Source organism: Fundulus heteroclitus, chromosome 6 (genome assembly GCF_011125445.2).
Source record: "Fundulus heteroclitus isolate FHET01 chromosome 6, MU-UCD_Fhet_4.1, whole genome shotgun sequence".
Lineage (NCBI taxonomy): Eukaryota > Metazoa > Chordata > Actinopteri > Cyprinodontiformes > Fundulidae > Fundulus > Fundulus heteroclitus.
In genome coordinates, this window is record NC_046366.1 from 8,567,889 (window position 1) to 8,589,457 (window position 21,569).

The 21,569-nt window shown below is 41.4% G+C and overlaps 1 protein-coding gene across 3 annotated transcripts; it reads right to left on the reverse strand.

Annotated features, from left to right (window-relative positions):
• Positions 1 to 401: 401 nt before the first annotated feature.
• LOC105930239 (glutamate decarboxylase 1) lies at positions 402 to 21,279 on the reverse strand. 3 transcript variants are annotated; one of them, XM_012868343.3, is made up of 17 exons: positions 20,898 to 21,279; positions 19,937 to 20,080; positions 17,320 to 17,376; positions 15,826 to 15,963; positions 13,913 to 14,155; positions 12,868 to 12,958; positions 7,170 to 7,282; positions 5,545 to 5,660; positions 4,921 to 5,000; positions 4,749 to 4,803; positions 4,535 to 4,651; positions 4,376 to 4,440; positions 4,212 to 4,290; positions 3,914 to 4,063; positions 3,690 to 3,797; positions 3,440 to 3,529; positions 402 to 2,257 (listed from the first exon to the last, which is right to left on the reverse strand). In XM_012868343.3, exons 2-17 carry the CDS (start codon positions 20,010 to 20,012, stop codon positions 2,084 to 2,086), a joined length of 1,752 nt encoding a protein of 583 aa, XP_012723797.2. In that variant the 5' UTR covers positions 20,013 to 20,080; positions 20,898 to 21,279; the 3' UTR covers positions 402 to 2,083. The 3 variants fall into 3 exon arrangements, with proteins under 3 accessions (XP_012723797.2, XP_021175109.2, XP_021175111.2); XM_021319434.2 differs by having other exon boundaries at positions 19,937 to 20,040; positions 20,898 to 21,278; XM_021319436.2 differs by lacking the exon at positions 17,320 to 17,376 and having other exon boundaries at positions 19,937 to 20,040; positions 20,898 to 21,278.
• Positions 21,280 to 21,569: the final 290 nt, after the last annotated feature.

Here is a 21,569-nt window from a genome sequence, read left to right on the forward strand (position 1 = left end):
TCTAGCTTTCTGAGATGTACCTGTAGACACAACAAATCCAAACATATGCATCCAATTATTGTTTCTGCAAATGCTGATGTAGCGTGCTGTAGAATGCTTTAAAGGCATCTTTAAAGATAAAAAAGGCCAAAAGTATTGTAACACTCATGCTTTCTTTGTTGAAGCAACAGGGAGTGTGTGTGTGTGTGTGTGTGTGTGTGTGTGTGTGTGTGTGTGTGTGTGTCAGTCAGGAAGTCTATTTTAGGCCTCTGACGAGTTGTATAATGATATGTTGGATAATTATTTGTTCTACAGGTGCTTAATTGGAATGTGTCACATCAGTTTTTTTATTATTATTCTGGCTTTAAGATAGAAAAAACAAAAGATTTTTTTTCCCATTTAATAGACTTTATTTAATATAATTTTTCATAACAGTTTAATTTTTGCTAAAGTGCCTTCTGAGTACCTTAAGGGAAACATTCCCTTGTAGTTGGCTTCATTAAAATTCAGACTGGCCACATACAAGAGTCATTGGTAACATCCAGTACACAGATAACCTTAACTATTATATATGCAGTTGTGCTGTTCACATATGGTCCTTAATGACCATAAATATACCGTTAACATATATCTTATACATTACACATCCATTTACAATGGAAGAAAGAAAGGTGAAGATTGTGCAAAGACAAGAACAGCAACCCTCCTACAAGATATTTCACTTGGCCCCTGTAACACTGAGAATAACAGTAATATGTATTACAGTGAATACACTATACTACAATAAATGCATTAGGGTTCAAACAGATGCATAACTTTCGTCCCAGTTTCCAGAGTACATTCTCACATCCTTGTGCTTCTTTCTAAAATAAGACTGGCACCACAGCCAGAAGATTTTATAGAAATATTCATTCTGAATCTCATCAAAAGGCCAATCCTTCATCTCAGAACATTCAGGAAAAAAAAGACTCATTCGCAGAAATAAACAAGAAGTAGAAATTGCATTGTGCCTTAAGGTCAACAAATAGCCTTTTACAAACATCTAGAATCTAGGAAGTTGCACACAAACGAAATCGATTGCTCTGGTCCTGGTTCTCTTTCTTTGGCAGACAACATCAATATAAATAAATTTTACTTTAGTCCGATGCTTACTTTTACAAATGTAGCAATGTGTAATAGATAAAGACAACTCTACTGTTAAAAATAGCTGAATCTGCCAACAGTGGAACTGAAATAAATGTATTCTTATTCAAGCAAATATTCCTTTTACTATCAATGTTTATACTCACTGATGGGTATTGCGTGAATGCACGGAACAAGCGAGCCAGCGTTAAACAAAGCAAAGCTTTTTCACAAGATCATGACGCCTGCTTCGCCTTACAACTCGTCCTCATGAGGGGTAGATACTGCAGACTGCAGGGTGTAAAATCTTCTGCTTTAGCTTTAGTGTCTTAGCCTTTAATATGTAACACAAGAAGACACCTGCACACACGCTGCCTTCGGAGTTCAAGGCAAATATGCTGGTGCACACAAATGAAATATTAACTGCATATATACATCATGAAGCATCCATGAGTCCAGTTTGAGTAGCAAATGTGTGATTACAGCAAAACTATGTCATGATACTTAAGCATATTGTTTTGTGCTTTTTTGCCCCATTTCTGTTATTTACAGTCTTCACACACACTCACACAGTCACCCGCACACACACACACACACACCCGCACACACACACACGCAACTGGAAAAGACCAATGTCTCTGAACAAGAGCCGTAATAACACGTTCACATATAGATATTAAAAGACTCCACATCACACACAGATCAGGTATATTTAGTTACACTTTGTGTACCTGGAGAACTCAGATGCAGCTGATTTATTTTGTCTACTATGGGGACCTGTGAGCCTCATTACTTGTTTCTCATCAGTTGCTGAAACATTTAGGACGCTTCAGGGAAACGACTACTGGATGAAAAGAACCAAAACCAGACTATATCATTTCTCTTTCTGGAGCACTGCTAATGTTTCACCTGACTGGCTTTTTTTTTTTACTTTTTAGACTCGAGGCATGAATCCCCAGTTTGCTGTCTGATTAACAAAGAACTACAGGTCTTGACCGAGCCTCTCAATCTCATCGATGAGGAAGTCGATGTCGGACTGGGTGGCAGCGGCGTTGGACACAACCATGCGGAAAAAGTTGACTTTATTGCCCTGGGGTTGGTAGCCCACCATGGTGGTCCCCGACTCCATCATCATGGCCTTGATCTTTGGCGCCACCTGGTGGAGTAGGAACAGCAAGTTAGCATGAAGCAAACCGGAGAGACGCCGCCTATGTTGTAAAAGCATTCCCACCAGCAGGGCTACACAATATATGGCGCATATGTCATGGCAGTTTCAGTGTGGAGATAAGTCGTGTCCCAAAGAACACTTTGGAGTGCAATAATTGTTGGCTAATATATTGCAAATGTTATGATCTTGCACTTTAGATGCTAATGTCATAGTTAGCCAGTTGGACAGAGTCTCACAGCAGGAGATGCTCAGACAAATGACAATGGCCAAAATGCTAAGTGAAAATAATAAACAGGGTTTTCTATTGTTTTACATTTAGAAATCTGAACAATTAAGGAGTCGCCTAATTACTAAACAACCTATAAATATGAAAATGCACTAAACTGAGCAATTCCACTGCAGCTCTGGCCATGTGTCTAGGTTATTGTCCTGATGGAAAGTGACCGGTCTTCTTGTAGATGTCTTTCAACAACAGGATTCCTCCTACCCTAGATTTGTTTACTGCACGGCTAATAACTGTGTTGTTGTAAGATTTTTCCACCTTGGCTGTAGATTTCAGCCGCTCGTCCAGAGTTGCCACGGGCCTTAGGCCGCTTCTCTGATTAATGCTCTCCTTGCCAGCCGTTCTGTTTAGGTGGACCCCATGTTCTGGTAGGATGGAGTTGTGCCAAACTCTTTCCATTTTTGGACGATGGATTGAACATTGAGATGTCCAAAGCTTGGGACATGGTTTTAGAACCTGACTCTGCTTTAAATACATCCAAAGCTGTAGCCCTGACCTGTCTACTGTGTTCCCTGGTTTTCATGATGCAGTTTATTTGCCAATGTTCTCCAACAAACCTCCAAGATCTTCTGAGAACAGCTGGATTTATAGTAAGACTAAACTACGCTAAGGGGACTGAAGTTACTAATTAAGTGACCACTAAAGGCAACTGGTTGCATAGGGTTTTAATTAGACATATCAGTGGGTTGGTACAAAAATCCCACAACCATTTTTAGATACTTCTCTGTAAAAAAATTGGAGAATCCAATTATACACAAGTTTGTGTAAAATCCCATTGACACAGGTTGGAGTTTGCATTTATAATGAGAAGAAATGTGAAAAGGATCATGGGATATGAATAATTAGGATAGGGACAGTAAATAAAAAGCTGACAATGGGAAATTTACCCTGTGGAGTTTTTCTCGCCGCTCTTCACTGTCGGGCATTCCTCTCAGGCTTGGTGGAACGTACCAGAAGCAAACGTTTGTGTGCTGAGGCTGCAAACACGGTAAATACACCAGCCATTAGTCTGGTTTTATAGCTCAGTCAAAGGTCAAATTAAAGAAGTCACATTGCTTTTATTTTTAGCAGCTTTCAGACGTTTTCTTTGAATTCAACAATAACGTATAACTTAAAAACAAAATTGCTGACGCTTACCACTCCATCAAACACCATCTGAAAGCCCTCCCTGTTCTTGATCTTGTTGTACAGGTACTGAGATAGGTCCAAACACTTGTCAATGTGCTGCTCAAAGCCAACAGTGCCCTGAGGGGAAACGCCATTCAACCAAGGTTTAGGGGTAAAGAAATGGACATTATCAAACACTTCACACCAACATTAAACCTATTCCTGTTGGATTAACCACTCTCCGGCCATCTCACCTTGGCTTTCCACATGAGCCAGAACTTAAAGATGTCAACGTGCCGCCCGCACTGGATGGCCTTGTCGCCTGTGTCGTAGGTGACGTCATACTGTTTGTCTGGTTGGAAGAGGTAGCCGGCGCACATGGAGTTACAGCCGGCTAGGATTCCCTGCAGAGGAAAGCAATGTGCACACCTTTCAGCATGTCTCCCTCTCCACCTCAGCTGGAAATGCTATAAAAAACTGTTTTACATAAAGCAATGCTACATATGTGATTATTAATAAGATATAAAGGTCCAAAATATTCATTGTTTGTACCTTCTCTCTGACTAGGATTGCAGAACACTGTAAGGGGACGCCCATCATCTTGTGGGGGTTCCATGTGACAGAGTTGGCCCTGCAGTGTTGAATACATATTTCATTAAAGGCTGAAAAGCCTCGACTGAATTACGGGGCGCCATCGTTTCCCCATGCTCTCTTACCTCTCAACTCCGCTTAGCTTATGGCGATGCTTCCTAGACATCAGAAGTCCACCGCCCCAGGCACCCTGAGGAGTCAGAAAATACCATTAAAGAGTGGATGGACATTTTATAAACCTGTTACTATCAAACACAAGAGCAACATAACAATTAGCTTCTCACATCAACATGGAGCCATAAGTTGTACTTCTCACAGATGTCAGCAATTTCGTTGATGGGATCAAATGCACCGTAGACAGTGGAACCAGCTGTGGCATTCACAAACAACGGCACACAACCCTGCAGAGACATACATATTACACACGGTGCAAAATATGGGTTAAACAGAAAAGTATGCAAAAATTCAGATAGAATGAAAAGGAAGAAGGGTACAAACCTTCTGTTTTGCATCAATGATTTTAGCCTCTAGGTCTGCAGGTATGACTCTCCCTCTGAAAACATGTAAAACAGCAACAGATTTTATCTTTGGTTTTAAGCAACTGATTTTATAGATTATGTTTTTTAGTCAAGATTGTAGCTTTACAGGTGATCAGCAATCGCCCACAAACCTTTCGTCTGTGCTCAGCAGGATCACGTTTTCAGCCCCAAAGCCAAGAGCAGCTCCGGCCTTTTTTATGGAGTAGTGGCTCTGCAGGGACACACATTAGACAAAAGTTTTCATTTTTGATCAAACAGCTGTATTCAAGGAAGGTTGGACATTTTGTGAGATAACTGCTTGTTGAGTTTTGTCTTGTTCGCAGTGATATAACTAAATGTGCAATTCCTCAGGATGGGCATTCACCAAGAAACTGCAGAAACTTCTATTTATTTAGTAAGTTTTAACTTTGAAATTGAACGACTAAAATAAAAGGACTTTTCAATGATATTCTAATTCATCAAGATTGCCCTGTATGCAGTGCCAAAGCCTCACTGCAGATACTAAGCGACATACATCGTTATTATGCGTATTAACTCTTGACATCATCAACACACATTTGAAAACCTTTTTAGAATATTTTAGCTAATGAAATCTTCATGAATAAATCTGAACTATGTTTTAGATTTTCAGAAGGTGAACTTCAAACTGGATTAAACACATTTTCATCCTGTCCAAACTGAAAACTGAAAGAGTTCTCCAGAGGTGTGAGTCTGAGGCGACTGGAATCAATATACGTGCGGACATGGTGACGTACGTGTTCAGATGTAAAAAGGACGAGGCGAGGAGCAACAGACATGCCCTTAGTCTTGACCTCAGGGAAGTACTTGTAGCGAGCGATCATCACACTGTACATGTTGGAGATAGCGCCCCCTATCAATAAAGAAAAGGCCAATTAGTCCCACAGCAGAGAACCCTCGACACCCAGAAAAACGTTCCAGTCAGACGTCTACATGCACCCATCATAAACGTACATCCCTATCATAAACATTTTTAAACCTTTAATGAAGCATCTGAATAATTATTTTTTAAGCTTAGAATGATAATTAAACACACTTTTTAAAAGCAAAAATTGTGGGACAGCAACTTTTATACAGTCATGCACTAGGAAAGAAGCCCTTGCTTCAAGCTCCAGCTGCCCACAAGGACAGGCCAAACAGCTTCTGGAGAAAAGATTTCTGCAAGGACGAGACAAGGATCAAAGTATCTGGCCACAATGACAAGTAATGATTTCTGAAAAGTCCAGTACAGAAAACACTGAGCTGCATGAAGGTGGCAGAATGAGGCCGTTTTGCTGGTATTTTGTACAAAGTGGAGCATACCAGTAAAATCTAATAAATGAGGAGGAATATCTCCAAAACCTTTTACATCCCCTCAAGACAATCTATCCCTGAGATTAACAATGACCTCAAACACATTGAAACTAGTTTTGATCTGGATCCTTGTTGGATTTTTCTAATGCCTCGGCCTCAGTCCTGTGGAAAGTTTATGCTCTAGGCTTAAAAACAGAGTCTCTGCCAGGAAACCCGACCAGTCTAATTATCTCTATAGATCCTGCCAGGAAGAGAGTCCAAATATCTAGTTAGAATTATACACGATGCCTGATGGCTACAAAAGCTGTTTGAATGAGGCGTAGTTTGTTAGGGGTCAAGTAACAGAATATCATGGAGGGCAATCAGTCACGCTCCAAATTAGACTTAGATTTAAAGTTATTTTTATTCAACCATTTATTTGTTTATGAAAGATAATGGGACAATAAAAGTGGAATGATTTCTGAGGGAAAAATCTGTTTTTATATCAATATTTTTTTTAAACCAAAACTTGAATGTCAAAAATGATTTAGACATTCTTAATTATCTGGGCCTTTATTGGCATTACAGCAATCAAATGCTTTGTTGACCAGCTGTTTGGGCTCCTTGCCCTCCCCCAAATCTTTAGCTCCCTTCACAGGTTTTCTTCAAGATTCAAAATGTGTCATTCTAACACATTGATACCACTGCCAGTGGGGATAAATATTTTGTAAAAGTGAAAAGATCACTTTAAATCTAAATCTGCTGGAGGTTGGAATAGTTTGGGGCTTAAATCTTTGATCATAATTGAGCTTGTACGTATAATACTGACCCTTTTTGAATCATCGAAAATCCCCAACATCCTCAAAGTTGTGTACTCAATTCTTTTTTTTTTTAAATGATTGAAGTTTTTTTCTGTAGGATAATCAAACATGGAAATGAATGGTTACCACTCCGCACAAATAAATATTGAACATTCCTGCCCAAGATGAATGTATGTAACCTCTGAGCAGAACCACACATTCAGCATGTAGTGGCGGTATTGTTAGGATCCTTTAAAAACACGCATCTGCTCAGTGATTTATGAACTGACCTGGGGAAAAGAGGCCGTCTCCTTCTCCGCCTGGCCAGCCTATCATCTCTCTCATCTTCTTCAGAGTCAGCTGCTCCATCAACACAAACACCGGAGCGATCTCATAGGTGAACCTGTCAATCATAACATCACGTTATCAAGACGATGCATTATTGTTTGTTGGAAACATTTGACGGATGAAGGTATGCAACGCTTGCGGATGTGAGGCTCCAAACAGACACGCCGCTGTTCGCACCTACACATCTTTTCCATTGTTTTCATTAGTCTTTGTATAATTCCATGCACACAGGCCAGAGCTGACTTGGCTAATTAAAAAGTTCCTGATAGGAGCCAATCCGCAAACATTCATATTGAAATGCCTTCTGAAATCACTGAGAGGTTTAATTAGAGCACACAAAGCCCTGATGGCTATCTCTTAGTCCTGCCCATCTCAGCGACTGCTCAGGATGGGGCCAACGCGACGGCTGAAAGAGCCTGAATGTGGAAGAGCGCGTGGGGATGTGTGAATGAAAGGAGGAGAGAGGATGTTTGAATGAGATAACAGCCCTGGTTGGCCCTGAAATAAAGAAAAGTCTGAATCAAAATTAAAAGAATAGAAAAAGGTGTGGACACGACCTCAATGTTGGTTAGGTAAAGATAGAATGAAAGGACAGGTACACCAACAACAAAAGAGAGAAAAAAAAAACCTTGAGAGCCTAAAGTAGGTTAAATTTCACACACAAAGCTAACTTTTCCACGCAAGCATGAACTTCTGGTTTCTTTGCTAAGGGAAGAGCCATTTCCCACACACTGCCTCAGGACAGACCCTGCCTACCACGCCTATAAAGAGGCCAGTTACACAACACATCACTGAAGCCGCCACTCCACCGCAGCGAAACTAGCCTCTCCTTTCCCTGATCTAGCCGGGTTTTTTCTAAAGAGCTGCAACACTGTGGTATTCGTGCAGAAAAGAGCAGCAAGGCTCTGGGGGTGTATGGGGGGGGGGGGGGGGGACAGGGGCTGTTATCAAAGCAAGGATCTGAAAGAAACTGTAACAGAGGGCAACAAAAGGGAGAGAGCTGGGTGGTGTGAATGAGGCTCCAGGTTAATTGGGCCCTCCACCAGTTTGCACCCTCATTTTGTATTCAAGTACCCGAGTACTCAGACCGTTGAGTATAAATAAACATTTCTCTGTATTTCTGTCATAAAGATTAACAGAGGCGTAAATATCTTTTATAATGTAATGCAGACAATGGAGCCTCCCCTGTTTTCTACCCATGCGGTATCATTTCATCCAAATCTACTTCCATTTTGCACCTTTCAGCACACCAAACATGTACTTAAACCATTGTGTGTCAGTTTTATTTTTTCATTGACGGTAAGTAATAATGAAGTAATTATAAAGAGTAATTATAAAGAGACAAATGTCAAAATCTCATGTGCGGTAGAATTTTTTTAAGTTGTATATCATTACAAAACGGCATAAGACTGTATTCTTATTTATTCTGGTTCTGGCTCCTGTTTGGTTTAGTTCAACAAGGGTAGAAATTCATGCATGGTCGTTATGAAACAACATCCATCACCATTCCATACTGGAAGAAATCGGGTATGAAACAACAGCAACTACAAAATGTAAGAAATGGTAAGTAGCGAAACGACCACAGCTCTGTAAATGTTGTGCCTGTAAAGATCATACAGAAACAGGACAGAGGAGGCATGAAAAGGTTGAAAGAGAGACATTGTTTTTTTTTGTTTGTTTTTTTTGTGGTGAGGCCTGCAAGCAAAGTTTTATTGAACAGACATAAAAAGACGACGCTGGCATCCATTTAAAGCACATATAAAAGACCCTGAAGAGAAATCCACATAAATACGACCATTGGTGTCTCAATAATAGATGGTGGATGGAGTCCATTAAATGAGTTATTTAAGCCTGACTTTCCAGATAATTGTTTGGGCTAAATTTGGACTGGACCCGTGGGCAAAACAGCTAAATAAACAGGACGGCCACACCTTGAAGAGTCATTAAAAAGGTGTCCATAAACGTCTAGTTTTTGGAGGCAGGTGCTGATTATGTCATCAGCTCCTAAATACATGTGTCTACATTTTATGATTCATGGGCTTTGACTTTCATCTACATCAACAAAGGACAAAGCTGCAAAGATGACAAAGACACCAAGATCACAGCCTTCTTTGACACGTTGGGATTATCAAAGGAAATAGCTCATATATTTAATCTCCACAATATTTCACTTTCTCTGCATCTAAAACCAATCCCTGCCACAGCACAAAGGGACAAAACTGATGCACCTTTTTAAAATTCTCCTTCTCTCTGATTCATTTCATGCTGTAATGACAATAATGGTGATCATTATCACAATCAGAGCCAATCATTGGTCTTTTCAGGGTGAAAATTACCCCTCAGTCACCTGCCTGTCCCCAGAGACAGCCCCTAAATGCCCTTATTATCATCATCAAGGGCATGCGGTGTGTGCATGCGTGCGTGTTTAGATGATTTTGTGCACAACGGTGTGTTTGTATGTGACTAGCCCTCTGACCCCACACTACACTACTTTCAACCTCTCAAAGGAGCAGACAGTCAGTTCATATCCGTGCAGACAATGGAGCCAGAATGAGGACGCTGCAGGAAACTGCAGCAGCCAGTTTCTACAGAGTAGTGGGGCTTTCTGTGTAGCCCGAGGACATTGTGTGTCAGTGTGGGGCCCAGCTGGCCTATCTGCTAAGACCAGCTCACAATGAGCCGGCAGTCAATGGACTGGAAAGACTTGCTGTTGAATCTGGGACAGCCTGAGCTTGTGTGTGAATGTGCGAGTGTCATTATGGAGGTGTGTTTGAGTGCTGAAAGTCAATGGCCCAGTCTCTTGGGGCATTCTTCCAACCAGTAGATGAGATGGGAGAGAAAGTAGGTTTAGGAAGAGGTCATTTCCTAAGACGATGCTTGGAAAAATGAATTAATATAGTGCTGCAGCTTTCTGGTGATTAATGTATTAACGTTGCAGATATTCTTTCCTTCGGCTGCCTACAGCTGGTTCTGTGTCATAATTACTGCCACACCGCCACTGGTAGCAGTTACATTTGAACCATTTAAGCTTAACTTTTAAACTTGTTGTTAGTTTACTACCTGAATGGCTTTAATTTAAGCTATTCTAAATAAATAAAGTAAGAAATAGGCATCAGAATTTTAGATATAGGTTTTTCGTTAGGATACCACCAATAATATGCCAACTTTGGTTTTGTAGACCCCAACCTACTTGCAGACTATACACTTGCTCCTCCTGTTATTAGACAAGAACCATATGTGCAGTGGTCAAAATCCTCATTCTGGCTCCATTGTCTGCATGGATATGAACTGACTGTCTGCTCCTTTGAGAGGTACAAATGGAGTAGATCTCCGTTTTTATATGGATTGGATATGGATTGTTTATTGGTTTGTTCTGGGAAAGTAACGCAGTTGGCAGTCCTGTGTTCTCCCCGTGTGTGTGTGGGTTGTCTCCGGGTACTCTGGCTTCCTCCCAGAGTCCAAAAACATGAATGTTAGATTAACTGATCACTTGCCCTTAGGTTTGAGTGTGTGCGTGTTCTTAGTTATTTGTCCTGTATGTCTCTATGTTGCCCTGCGATGGACAGGTAACCTGTGCAGGTTGTGCCAGGCATTTCACCCAATGATCACCAGGCATCACTCCCCCACCCCACGACCCTGTGCAGGTAAGTGGGTATAGACAATGGATTAATGGATGTTTAATAATAATAATAATAATAATAATAATAATAATAATAATAATAATAATAATAATAATAATAATAATAATATAAATAAACTTTATTTAGAAGCGCCTTTAAGGAAACTCAAAGACACTGTACAGTTAAATGCCAAAAATCAAAAAGCAAACATTTAAGATTATACAAAGTTTACAGATTAAATTATACACAAGGAAAGGTAAAGAGGGATACGCTAATCTAAAGAGATGTGTTTTAGACCAGACTTGAACAGCGAGAGAGAAGTGATGGTCAGAGGGCAGAGAGATCCAGAGTTGAGGAGCAGAGCAACTGAAGCCTCTGTACCCCATGGTGGTAAGACGGGCAGATGGCACAGAGAGGAGAAGAGAGGAGGTTGATCAAAGGGAGCAGGTTTCCACCCCTACCAGCAAGATCGTAAATGGCTTTAAATGTGAGTAGAAGAATTTTGAAGATGATACAAGACTTGACGTGGAGCCAATTAAGCTGCTGCAGGACAGGAGTGATGTGATTGTTGGGGTTTGGCTGATGACACGAATGGCTGAGTTCTGAACCCTCTATAACTTGAGAAGGGTTTTAATGGGGAGACCAAAAAGAAGGGAATTGCAGTAGTCAATCTGGGATGTCACAAGACTGTGGACAAGAGTGGCAGTGGACTGACAAGTGAGAGAGAAATGGAGAATATTGCGTAGGTGAAAATAGGCAGATCGGGTGACATTACTGATATGTGATGTGAAGGAAAGTGTGCTGTAGAGGATGACACCCAGCATTAACCTGAGGCGAAGGGGAAATCAAAGAAATGTTGAGTGGGAGAAGAAAGCAATCAGATTTGGAAAGAGAGTTTTTGCGCCAACAAGGATGAGCTCTTCTTTATTGACAAAATTATAGGAAAACCAGTGACTGAGTTCACTGAGACAATTAATGAGGTTGGAGGGTGGGAGTGTGGAGTTTGGTTTGGTGGACAAGTATAACTGGGTGTCCTCAGCTAACAATGAAAATGGATGCCAATATTCACGAAACGTGACCTAGGACAAGAAGGCAAATGAGTAATTAGAGGGGCCCAAGGACCTAACCTTGGGGCACACCGGTAGAGACGGGGGAAGACTGAGAATAAAAAGACTGAAGTTGAGTGAACTGGGCAGCGAGAGAGATATGAACTGAACCAGTCTAAAGGGATACCAGAAATGCCAAATGAGTTTAGTTTTCAAGAAGGCTGGAAGGATCGATGGTTTGAAGGCTGCACTCGGGTCAAGAAGAACAAGAACGGACAAGAGATGAGAGTCAATAGTGAGGCGGAGATCTTTTGTAATTTTTATTTGGTGCCGTGGTGGGGTCAAGCAAGTTTGCTCCTTTAACTCAGTGATTTCATGCATCATGCATAGGCCGAAGGCAAAGTAAAGGGAAATTATTAATTAAACTGTTAGACATGACTGTGGTATAGAATTACAAGTGTAAAACAATGCTTTAAAAATAATTTTACTAATATTTTTTATTTACATGGTAGATTTAATAATATATTTTATAAGAAGGAATATGTTTTTTAATTATCACCCTGGTGTTACTTATCCTGTTTTAGAGCTCTTATCAGTGTATGTGTAAGTGTTAAGAGCATCTAAGGCAGATGTGGTTCGTGCCCTCGATCCGACTGGGCCACCATGTAAGACTAGATCAATATGCAATCTAACCACCCCTGGGGCATGGCAGCCTCTGATATGCACAGCAGCAGAGCGGGAGCCCTGCATCTGTCAATACAAAGTCTTAACAGGACAAACAAAGCACTTTATATAACATAGCTTGTGTTTGTTGGGACCTGTGGTGTAGGGAGCTCATGGGACCCACGTAAATATGTCCTAATATCATAATGACCAGAGGCTATTTCCAGTGGTCTTTAAACAGGATATCCCAACGTGACAGATAACTATGTCTGCTCAAGGACAAGTAGAGGCCTGTCTTCTGTGTGACTTACATGTTGGTGTTCGCAGTAGAAGTGAGCCACTCTCCTGCAAGACCAATGATGTCCAAACCAGAAGATAGCTGGTTGAAGAACCGTGGGTGGCCTAAACAAATAAACATGCTGCATTAGTGGGTTGCACTGGATTTTATACACAGAGCAAACAATTGAACTGAAACTATAAAATGCTCTGGAGACAATGTGATTATGATTTTAGTGGAAAAACAAAAACTGAATAAACAGGAAATCTCCTCTTTGTTAGAAAGTTCAAACTTCCAATAGTTAACCATGACAGCAAGATATCTGACAGAAACATTTAGTATGCAGGATCTGCACTGCTGTTATATGACAGCTGTTTAAACTGCACGTTGCTAAAATACAGCCAACATAAGCCTGCAGTCAACGCGCAGTCAAGAACACTAGAGCTTTACACGTGTAACATATTAAACAGTTGCATTCTAAGTATTACAACAGAAAAAAATGTTGACATAATTCTGTTGTCAACACTGTTGGTACTCTGCTGCTGCCAACAAGGGAGAGAAACGAGCTGCTTTTTCTTTCAGCACCGCGGAGAGCTCCACATCAGCCCCCACACAAGAAACCCCCAAACCCTCCTCGCAATGTTTTAAAAGGAGAGAAAACATCGAAGCTAGATTGAACAAGCAAGGGGTAAAACCCAGGGGACAGTTTGAGCTTTGTTGTGTTAACAGCATGAAACAGCCCACGTTAGGATCCCCCTCAGGCTACATTTGGTTTAATAAGTCATGGGGGAAATGGAGGGGGTGTCAACTGAATTGCAAGGGAAAACACATAGGGTAGTAGTCTGTCTTTATAGCCAACAAACTCCTTTTTTCTGATTCTCAATTCTCAAGAAATATAAATACGCATCTAAAGCTTTCAATAGGGTTAAACATTTCATAGCCAGATCTAATTGGCACTGGTCGACCAATAATATTCTAGCAAGCTTTTGGGTATACTGTTAGACATTTGATATTATCGTGCCTATGCAACCGCGTAAAATTATATCTGTCCTGTGTCATCACATAGACTCCTTGCTTACCAGTGCGGACGCCGTATTTGAGCGTGTCCCTGCAGTCCACCAGGATCTGCTCCAGGGACTCGGGCTGATCAGACAGCTCCAGGTTGAAACCCTCCATGCCCTCCAGCAGCTGGTGAGGGTGGTGGAAATCCAGGACCTTGGTGGAGCGGTCAAAGGTTTTCTTGATGTAGTTTGTGAGGATGTCAACAACCTCCAGCAAAAACTGTAAGGTGGGCTCCTCTCCATTTTTTGCTGGCAGAAGGTCTAAGAGGTGGAAGGGGAAGGTTAGTGGAAATAAAGTTTCGGGGTTGATTTCAAATAGTTGGCCTTCTTTAAATCTACAAAGCCATTTTAAACTATTTATTTAAATGTTTTGATATTATTTAAACATGATCAAATGCAATTGTAGTTAAAGGTCTACATTTTTGTTTCTCTGTTTGACCTTGTAATTTAAAGCTGGTTCATGTCAAATGGCTTAAAGCCAGCTAAAGGCCTATGTGAAAACAGCACATTCCACATTTCCCACGATAGCAGGACGAAACTCTCAAAGGAAAAACTGACTCCATTTTAACTCAGGGATAGATGGGATTGTTCCTGTAGCTTTTCCCTTTAGACCCAAGTGACCACTGAGCATTGGGCGGTAAAGGTTGAGATATTGTAGACACTTGTTTTTAGTCAAAGAACCCAGAGACATTTCAATGCAGCCTAGCTGTTACACAATAATGTTGAACTTACCATCCATCATGGCGCTAGACTAAATGGTTGTTTTACTGCAATAAATAAATCTGCCCTATATTTGTTCTGAAAATCTTAAAATCTAAAATACTTCAAAGACTCACACCTAAACTAGAAAAGGGCAATTATAAGGATTTTTGGCTGTTTACAAAATAGCTTTCAAGCTAGATCCCAATGAAACCCAAAAGGCCTTAACATATTTTTCTCCAGTTTTCATAAATAGAAAGAAGTTTAAAAAGTAATAAACTATATTTTATAGAACCTGTCATTAGTGTTGAATAACTGTTTTAAAGCCGAACCCCATATATAAAAAGGATAATGGTTTAAAAAAAATCACATACTATATTTTAGAAAATCTGTTATCAGTGTAGAATAATCCAGGATTTGCCTTGCATTTCCAGATGGGCCCCATTTAAGGTGCCAGCGAAGCCAAGCACCTTTATAACTTCCCATTTCTGGATTCTGACAAACTGAATAAAGGTTTCACAAACTCTATTTAATTTTTTTATTTTTTATTTTTTACAATCTCTACTAAATTTGTGCCAGATGGCTCTGTCCAGGTTTGACATGTCCACTGCAGATTTCTGTAGAAGACCACCCTGTCTAAGGTAAAGAAACAAAACTGTAAATCATATTTTTCAATGTTCACAAATAATAAATGTTTCACAATTACAAAAACGGTAGGCTATTTTGCACACATATCTTAATTCTGTCCAGGTTTAACCTGTCCACATTGTGCGTGTTTTGTTTTGAGTATGTTTAGGAATCGAGAAATTGTATTATGTGAATACATAATATTCAAGCTGAAGTTTGACCATGGTTATATATTCAGGACTGCGGATAATCCATATTGGAATCAAATTTAAGCGTGGAAAATTGCCTCCCAAGTGAACCCAGACATCAATAACACTAACTGTTTTTTACTTAAGCTAGTTATTCGTGTTTCTTGGCCAAACAAAAGCAATCAAAACAGATATAAATGTACATACTCAATGAATTTAACTCATTGCGAACACCTGTTGACTTACAGTTTAACGACAGTTTAAATGAGAAAGATAAAACCCATATATAAATAAGAGCGACAGGCCATTTAAATTCTCTGAAAACTCTTTTACACTTTCATCTGACTAAAAGTTCTGTTTTAGGCGGGCGACTGTGAAACTACGACCAGGTGTCGCTCCCGCAGACGTCTCTCTCACCTCGGGCGAACAGGTTGGAGAAGTCGGTCTCCGTGCGGCGGAAGCGCGCGTCTCTGTCGCTGTTGTCGCACGAGAGCAGGTTCTTCTGGCCCGCGAGCCGCCCTCTCTCCTCCAGGCTGTTGTTCTTCTGCAGGAAACCTAAAGCGTTGCACGGCGCAGAGAAGGAGTTATCCCCGAACACCTCCATTACACTCAGACAAAAATAAAGTAAAATAAAAAATAAAGGTAGCTATATGAAAACAGAAGGATAAACGTAATGAGCTATGCCACCACAATCTGAGACGATGAATGCCCTAAAAAAATAAAAAAAAGAGTCTGCTATCAGCATTTGGTGCTAATATGCTTCATATGATCTGAATCATCTGAAATGCTAACTGGTGTGCGCAGGTCAAACTTAAATATGCCGGCGATACGCGCCCGGGGACGTGAGGGCGGGAGAAGGGAGGGAGCGTCTCATCCAGTGACGTCACAGCCGATCCCTGTCCCCCCGGGGGGAGCGCAACTGCAGGAGGGCCGTCTGGGTACACCGCCTCGGATGCCCACGCGAACTCCTGGGTTAATGACGGATGAACAAAGTCCCGAGGCCATCTGCTTGAGCACGGCCGGGGGAAGGCCTGCTCTACGTTCAGCCTCAAAATCAGGTCCACACCCTCCCCTTCCGCCAAGTATCCATCTGCAGCTAAATGCGCAAAAACCTGTAGCCTAAAAGTTCCGCACTTTTTAATCTGCGGGCGCAAAATAGTAGCTATGAGCTTTCAAATATGTCTTTGTGGCATTCACTGTACCTGCCCTCAAGACATGTCTTTATCAAAGTCGAAAGGATAAATTGAAAAAGAAGGCACGAAACAAAATAATAATAATAATAATAAAAGACCAAGGGCGCATCGCACTTCCTGAGGCCTTTAATTGATTTGTGGTGAGACAAAACAGGTCAATAACGATCCGTTTGATTACGTTCATCTCCATTTGGCAAATCAACATCATCCCCGGCTTATTACAAGTCACAAAAAGCAGCAGATGTTTTGCTTGAAATAAATAATGCCACCTTCACCAAACGAAAAACATTTAATTCTAGGGCTTTATTTTTCCCGGCCATGTCCAAAGGGGTTTTCTTCTCCGTTGTTAGCGAGGGAAGGACACGGCGGTCAGGGGCCGAGCTGTGGGGGCTATCATCACCGCACCTCAGGGGCTAATGCCCGCTGACATTTGGGAGATGGAAACGCAAAGTGACAGCGGCGCGGAGCGGCCTGCTCCGAGCAGCTCAGCTCTAAACAATGGCCTGCATTTCAGAAGGCCGATAAATGGAGCAAAGGTAATGATGAGCGGTTGGCGGTAGAAAAAGAATGGCACAACATCGCTGTTTTTTTTTTATGTGAAATTGTCCACAAATGACACGTCCGATAGGAAATGAAACATTACCCCCCTGATGAGAGTCTCACAAGGTGATGAAATCGTGACAGGAAATGACTGACATGTGCTCAAACCACAACTTACCGCAGATCTTCATCCCCAGTTTCCGTGTGCATCCGTGCATCCATGCATATTCGTTGGCTAAAACAGAATGAATGTTTTTGAGATTTGTCTGGGAGCGTGTGCGTGTGGTGCGTTTCGTGCAGGCCGTGCAGATGCTGATGGTGGTGGAGGAGCGCACACTGAGCGCAGCGGAAGCGTGAAGCTGACGGCTCCTGGCCAGTTCAGGCAAGCCATCTTGTCCCATGTTTTTATTTTTATTTTTAATACACTGAAGCCTATTGATTATTTGCCATTAACGATGTCCCCTAATGCCGTAACGGCTTTTTATTATAGGGGGAGAGGAGTATATATATATATATATATATATATATATATATATATATATATATATATATATATATATATATATATATATATATATATATATATAATTTCCGATTTAGTTTCAATCGATAGTGACCGAGCAGCACATCCACGCCGGCTCATACACCCAGCCAAGGGGCGGGCTGGATTTAACACCCGTGAAATGAGCCCACGGACGAGAAATTAATTGAGTGCAACACAGTGGGGTCTGGGACTGGAACGAGCTTGTGCGTGGTTTTGGAAAGCCTGTGGCCAGCTGGAAACAGAAATCTAAACAGCGCATCTCAAAGCCTACACTGTAAAAAAAACAAATACAATAAAATGATGGGGGATATTGAGTTTAACCCTTTAAATTTCAAGCAAGTGTTATATAGAAGCAATGCTTGATAGCGGTTAAATTGTATAACATAATTAGGTGCTTTATTTTGGTCACAAATCCTTCCTGGATATTTTGATTAGAATTAAATTGCAGATGCTTTTATTCTCATCCATTGAGTGGGGCGTTCAGGAGAGGATGATCAGGCTGGGTTTGTGTGCACATTAGACATAAATAAAGCAGTAAGAGCTGCCATAAGGCTTGTGTTAAAAACAGGAATCCCAGTTTGGATCGTGCTACAACTAGCTTAGCGAAAGTACGAACGCTAATGTCAGACATTTTATTTGGGGAGATCTTTTGGTTTGTTTGTTTGTTATTGTTTTTTTTTTTTTTTTTTTGACGAAACGTTATATGACTTGTGAACATTTGCGTGTTGGGGCATGAATTTCAGGTCATTCAGGCTTTAGCCAGCTTAGCAGCTGTGCTAATGCTAATGCCAAACTTGCTAGCATGCGGAAGAGTCTCAGCTGTGCTGCTTGCCAAGGAAAGGTTTCTATACTCAAGGAGGAAAAAAATTCCAATCATGAATATTGATTAAAATCTACCCCAAAAGTACTGCAAAGGGTTTGGTCTATTTTTTTTTTATTGAGGAAACTCCTACAACTCGTTTTATTAGTGCACAAGGTGCGCTCAAGCGGGAACGACATGCAAGGTGAGGCAGCAGTTTGGTGGAAGCCAGAAGCATGAACCGCAAACTCAGAGTGAACGCCTGCATGTGTCTGATCACAATATTTGCCAGACAAATCAAAACAGCAGAAGGAAAATGTTTTATTTTCTTCTTTCTTTTTTTTTTTCATCTAGAGCAATCTCGTTTACCACGATCACAAACACGCACGCACAGACACAAGCCGCCAGGCGTGAGATGGAGCGCAGCAATGGCAACATCCAGCAGCAGCAGAGTGCAAATTATCAGACAAAACATAGATAGATTTTAGTTTATATATTTTTTCAGTGAGTCTTTTTTTTTTTTATTTTTTTTTTTTTGGGAGGGGGGAGTACTAATTCACTTTGGGAATAAATGTGAGGGGGGGGGGGGGGGGTTGAGGCACGGTTACTGACGCCCACAGGCCACACATATAAATCCCACTCCGAAATGTTTCGTTTAATAAAACCAAAAAGAGAAAATGCCATATACTGGTTCACTGCCCCCGGACTGGCTCTTTGTGTCTGCCGGCTGGCTGAGCTCAAGAGGACAACACCCTGTTATTATTTTTTCCCTGCGTTGCAGTGCGGATGGCTGCTTAAATGTGCACTCTAATACAGCCGATTATGTATATGCGGCAAACACTGAATGTGACTAATTAACCCCCGGGTTAATGTATAGGCATTTCTGGAAAATTGGAGGGAAAATGATTATCCTATAAAAAACGTTAACATTAGCCTTTACTGGGAAATATTCGTTTAAAATATCAAGACGCCACAGATAAAACACGGATGGATGAGATTTCCTCCAAGAATGTAAAAAAAAAAGCTAAAGTGTCAAATCAGCAGGGAGGATAAGACGAATACTACATTATCAGAATGTTACCTATAGGCGTAAGTGTCGTTCAGACGGCTTTAATGGAGCGTCATTTCAGCCTTGTCTGCTGTCCGGCGCGCACTGCTGATCCGCCAGACAGCGACAGGCTGCTGTAATGGCTCTGTTTTTAACCGGGATGATTAACGACGGAGCCCACGCAGCAAATGGCCCGGGCAAGACTGCTTTCATCTGAGAGGTTGAGGTTAGTGGAGAGAGAGGGAGAAAAAGAGGGGGCGGGGGGTGACTGGGTTCAGAAGTGCCTTTTAGCAAGGCATCAAGGGGCTGTCATAACCTGGTGTCTGCTTTGAGGGTAACTTTGAAAGAGGGGATACAGACTGAGTCGCCTTGTCATCATACGGATGAGCGCTGTGTGGACCTACTTCCAGACGGGGGTCTCAAATTATCCGAGTTGGGGTCTTGGTCCGCCTCGGTGGTTTTGGGTTCAGACGTCGCCATCGCTTCTCCGTTATCTGGTGACAGTTCACTGCAAACAGAGCGACGCAGCGGTGAGAGAGGCTGCGGGTCTGAAAACATGCATCCAGAATGAGCGCGTCCGAGTTTCACAGCAGGGTGAGATGAGATCTGATCAGGAAATTGATTTCTAAAGGCCAAGCCGGGTATGCGCATTGATCAAGACGCGCAGCTGGAAGAGAACTGCGCTCGGCATAAACAGGACAGCCGCCTATCATCAGATACAGACCTTCGGGTTAATGTGATTCCTGCATGGCTGTTCAAAAAGGTTTAACGAGCCGTTTTTATCTCCAATGCCAGCAACCTCATTTGTAACAACATTGATAATAACAGTTCATAATAAGACCGAGAGAACTTATACGTTTTAACCTCATATTTGGAACGGTCTTACTTATTTTAATACATGTGAGGTTTTGTAAAAAAAAAAAAAAAAAAAAAAAAATCACCCTTAATGTTTTTTTCTTACATTTCGGTATGGAAAAAAAAAATCTGCGCTTTATTTCCGAATATCCACAGCGCTCGCACCAGTTGCTGTTTTCGAAGGAGCACACATAATGACAGAAAAAAAGACGACTTTATTTAGCTTAATTTTTCTCTATTAAAAACCAATTTGCTTATAGGATCAGTACGACATTTCAAATTGAAAAATGACAATGTCATAAAGGTCTGAGGAAAACCAACAGAATGTTCTGGGATTATATTCTTTCAAATAGCAAAAGTACTTTTTGTATATTCTAATTACATCTATATTACTTATATGAAACAAACAAACAAAAACGACCGAGAATGATCAAACTGTCAGCTGCCTGTTTTTGAGGCTATATCTGGATCCCAATAAATATGAAGGACAGAAAAGGGAACGGGTCTTACCGGCTCACAGGCGCACAGGTTATCGACTCCACGCACTAACTGAATAATGTGCACGACAAGAAGCAGTCCATTGACGGAGCGCACTAAAATAATCCCATCCAGGCGTGCGCACGTTGACCCTTTCGTCTCTCAAGAATATCTTTTATTCGTTATTTATATGTGGGGTTGAGGCTGCCCATTGGTCTCTTTACGCAGGCATGAGTCACGGCGCTGCCTCCCTGTGACGACTAATGAAGCCTGCCCGGAATCCACTGACAGCAGAGATGCACTTGGAGACGCCAGGCAGGACTTGGAGATAGAGAGGGGGTTACAAAACGTGAAATTAAAAGCAACAGAGATGGGATGTTTCATAAGGCGTGCGCGTTAAGTGAACGTGCGTGTCACCAGGTGCGTTTCGCGTTGTGTTGGTGGGTGGAGATGAGCGCATTCTCACTTGATTCTTCTGCAACTGACCTTGAAAGCACAACAGATTTCTTAGACTTCTTTGTTGTATTTGGACACATTCTTCTGTGTTTCGGCATGCGTAGTCCGTTTCCGGTCATCAGATTTAAGCTCCAAACACTGACTATAGGCGACTCCAAAATCTTCCTTTTTTTTAAACCGGTAAGAGGTGCACTTGCTAGTGTGCACTTGTGTTCAAAGTCATAAACTGATGGCTAGACACACCCCTCG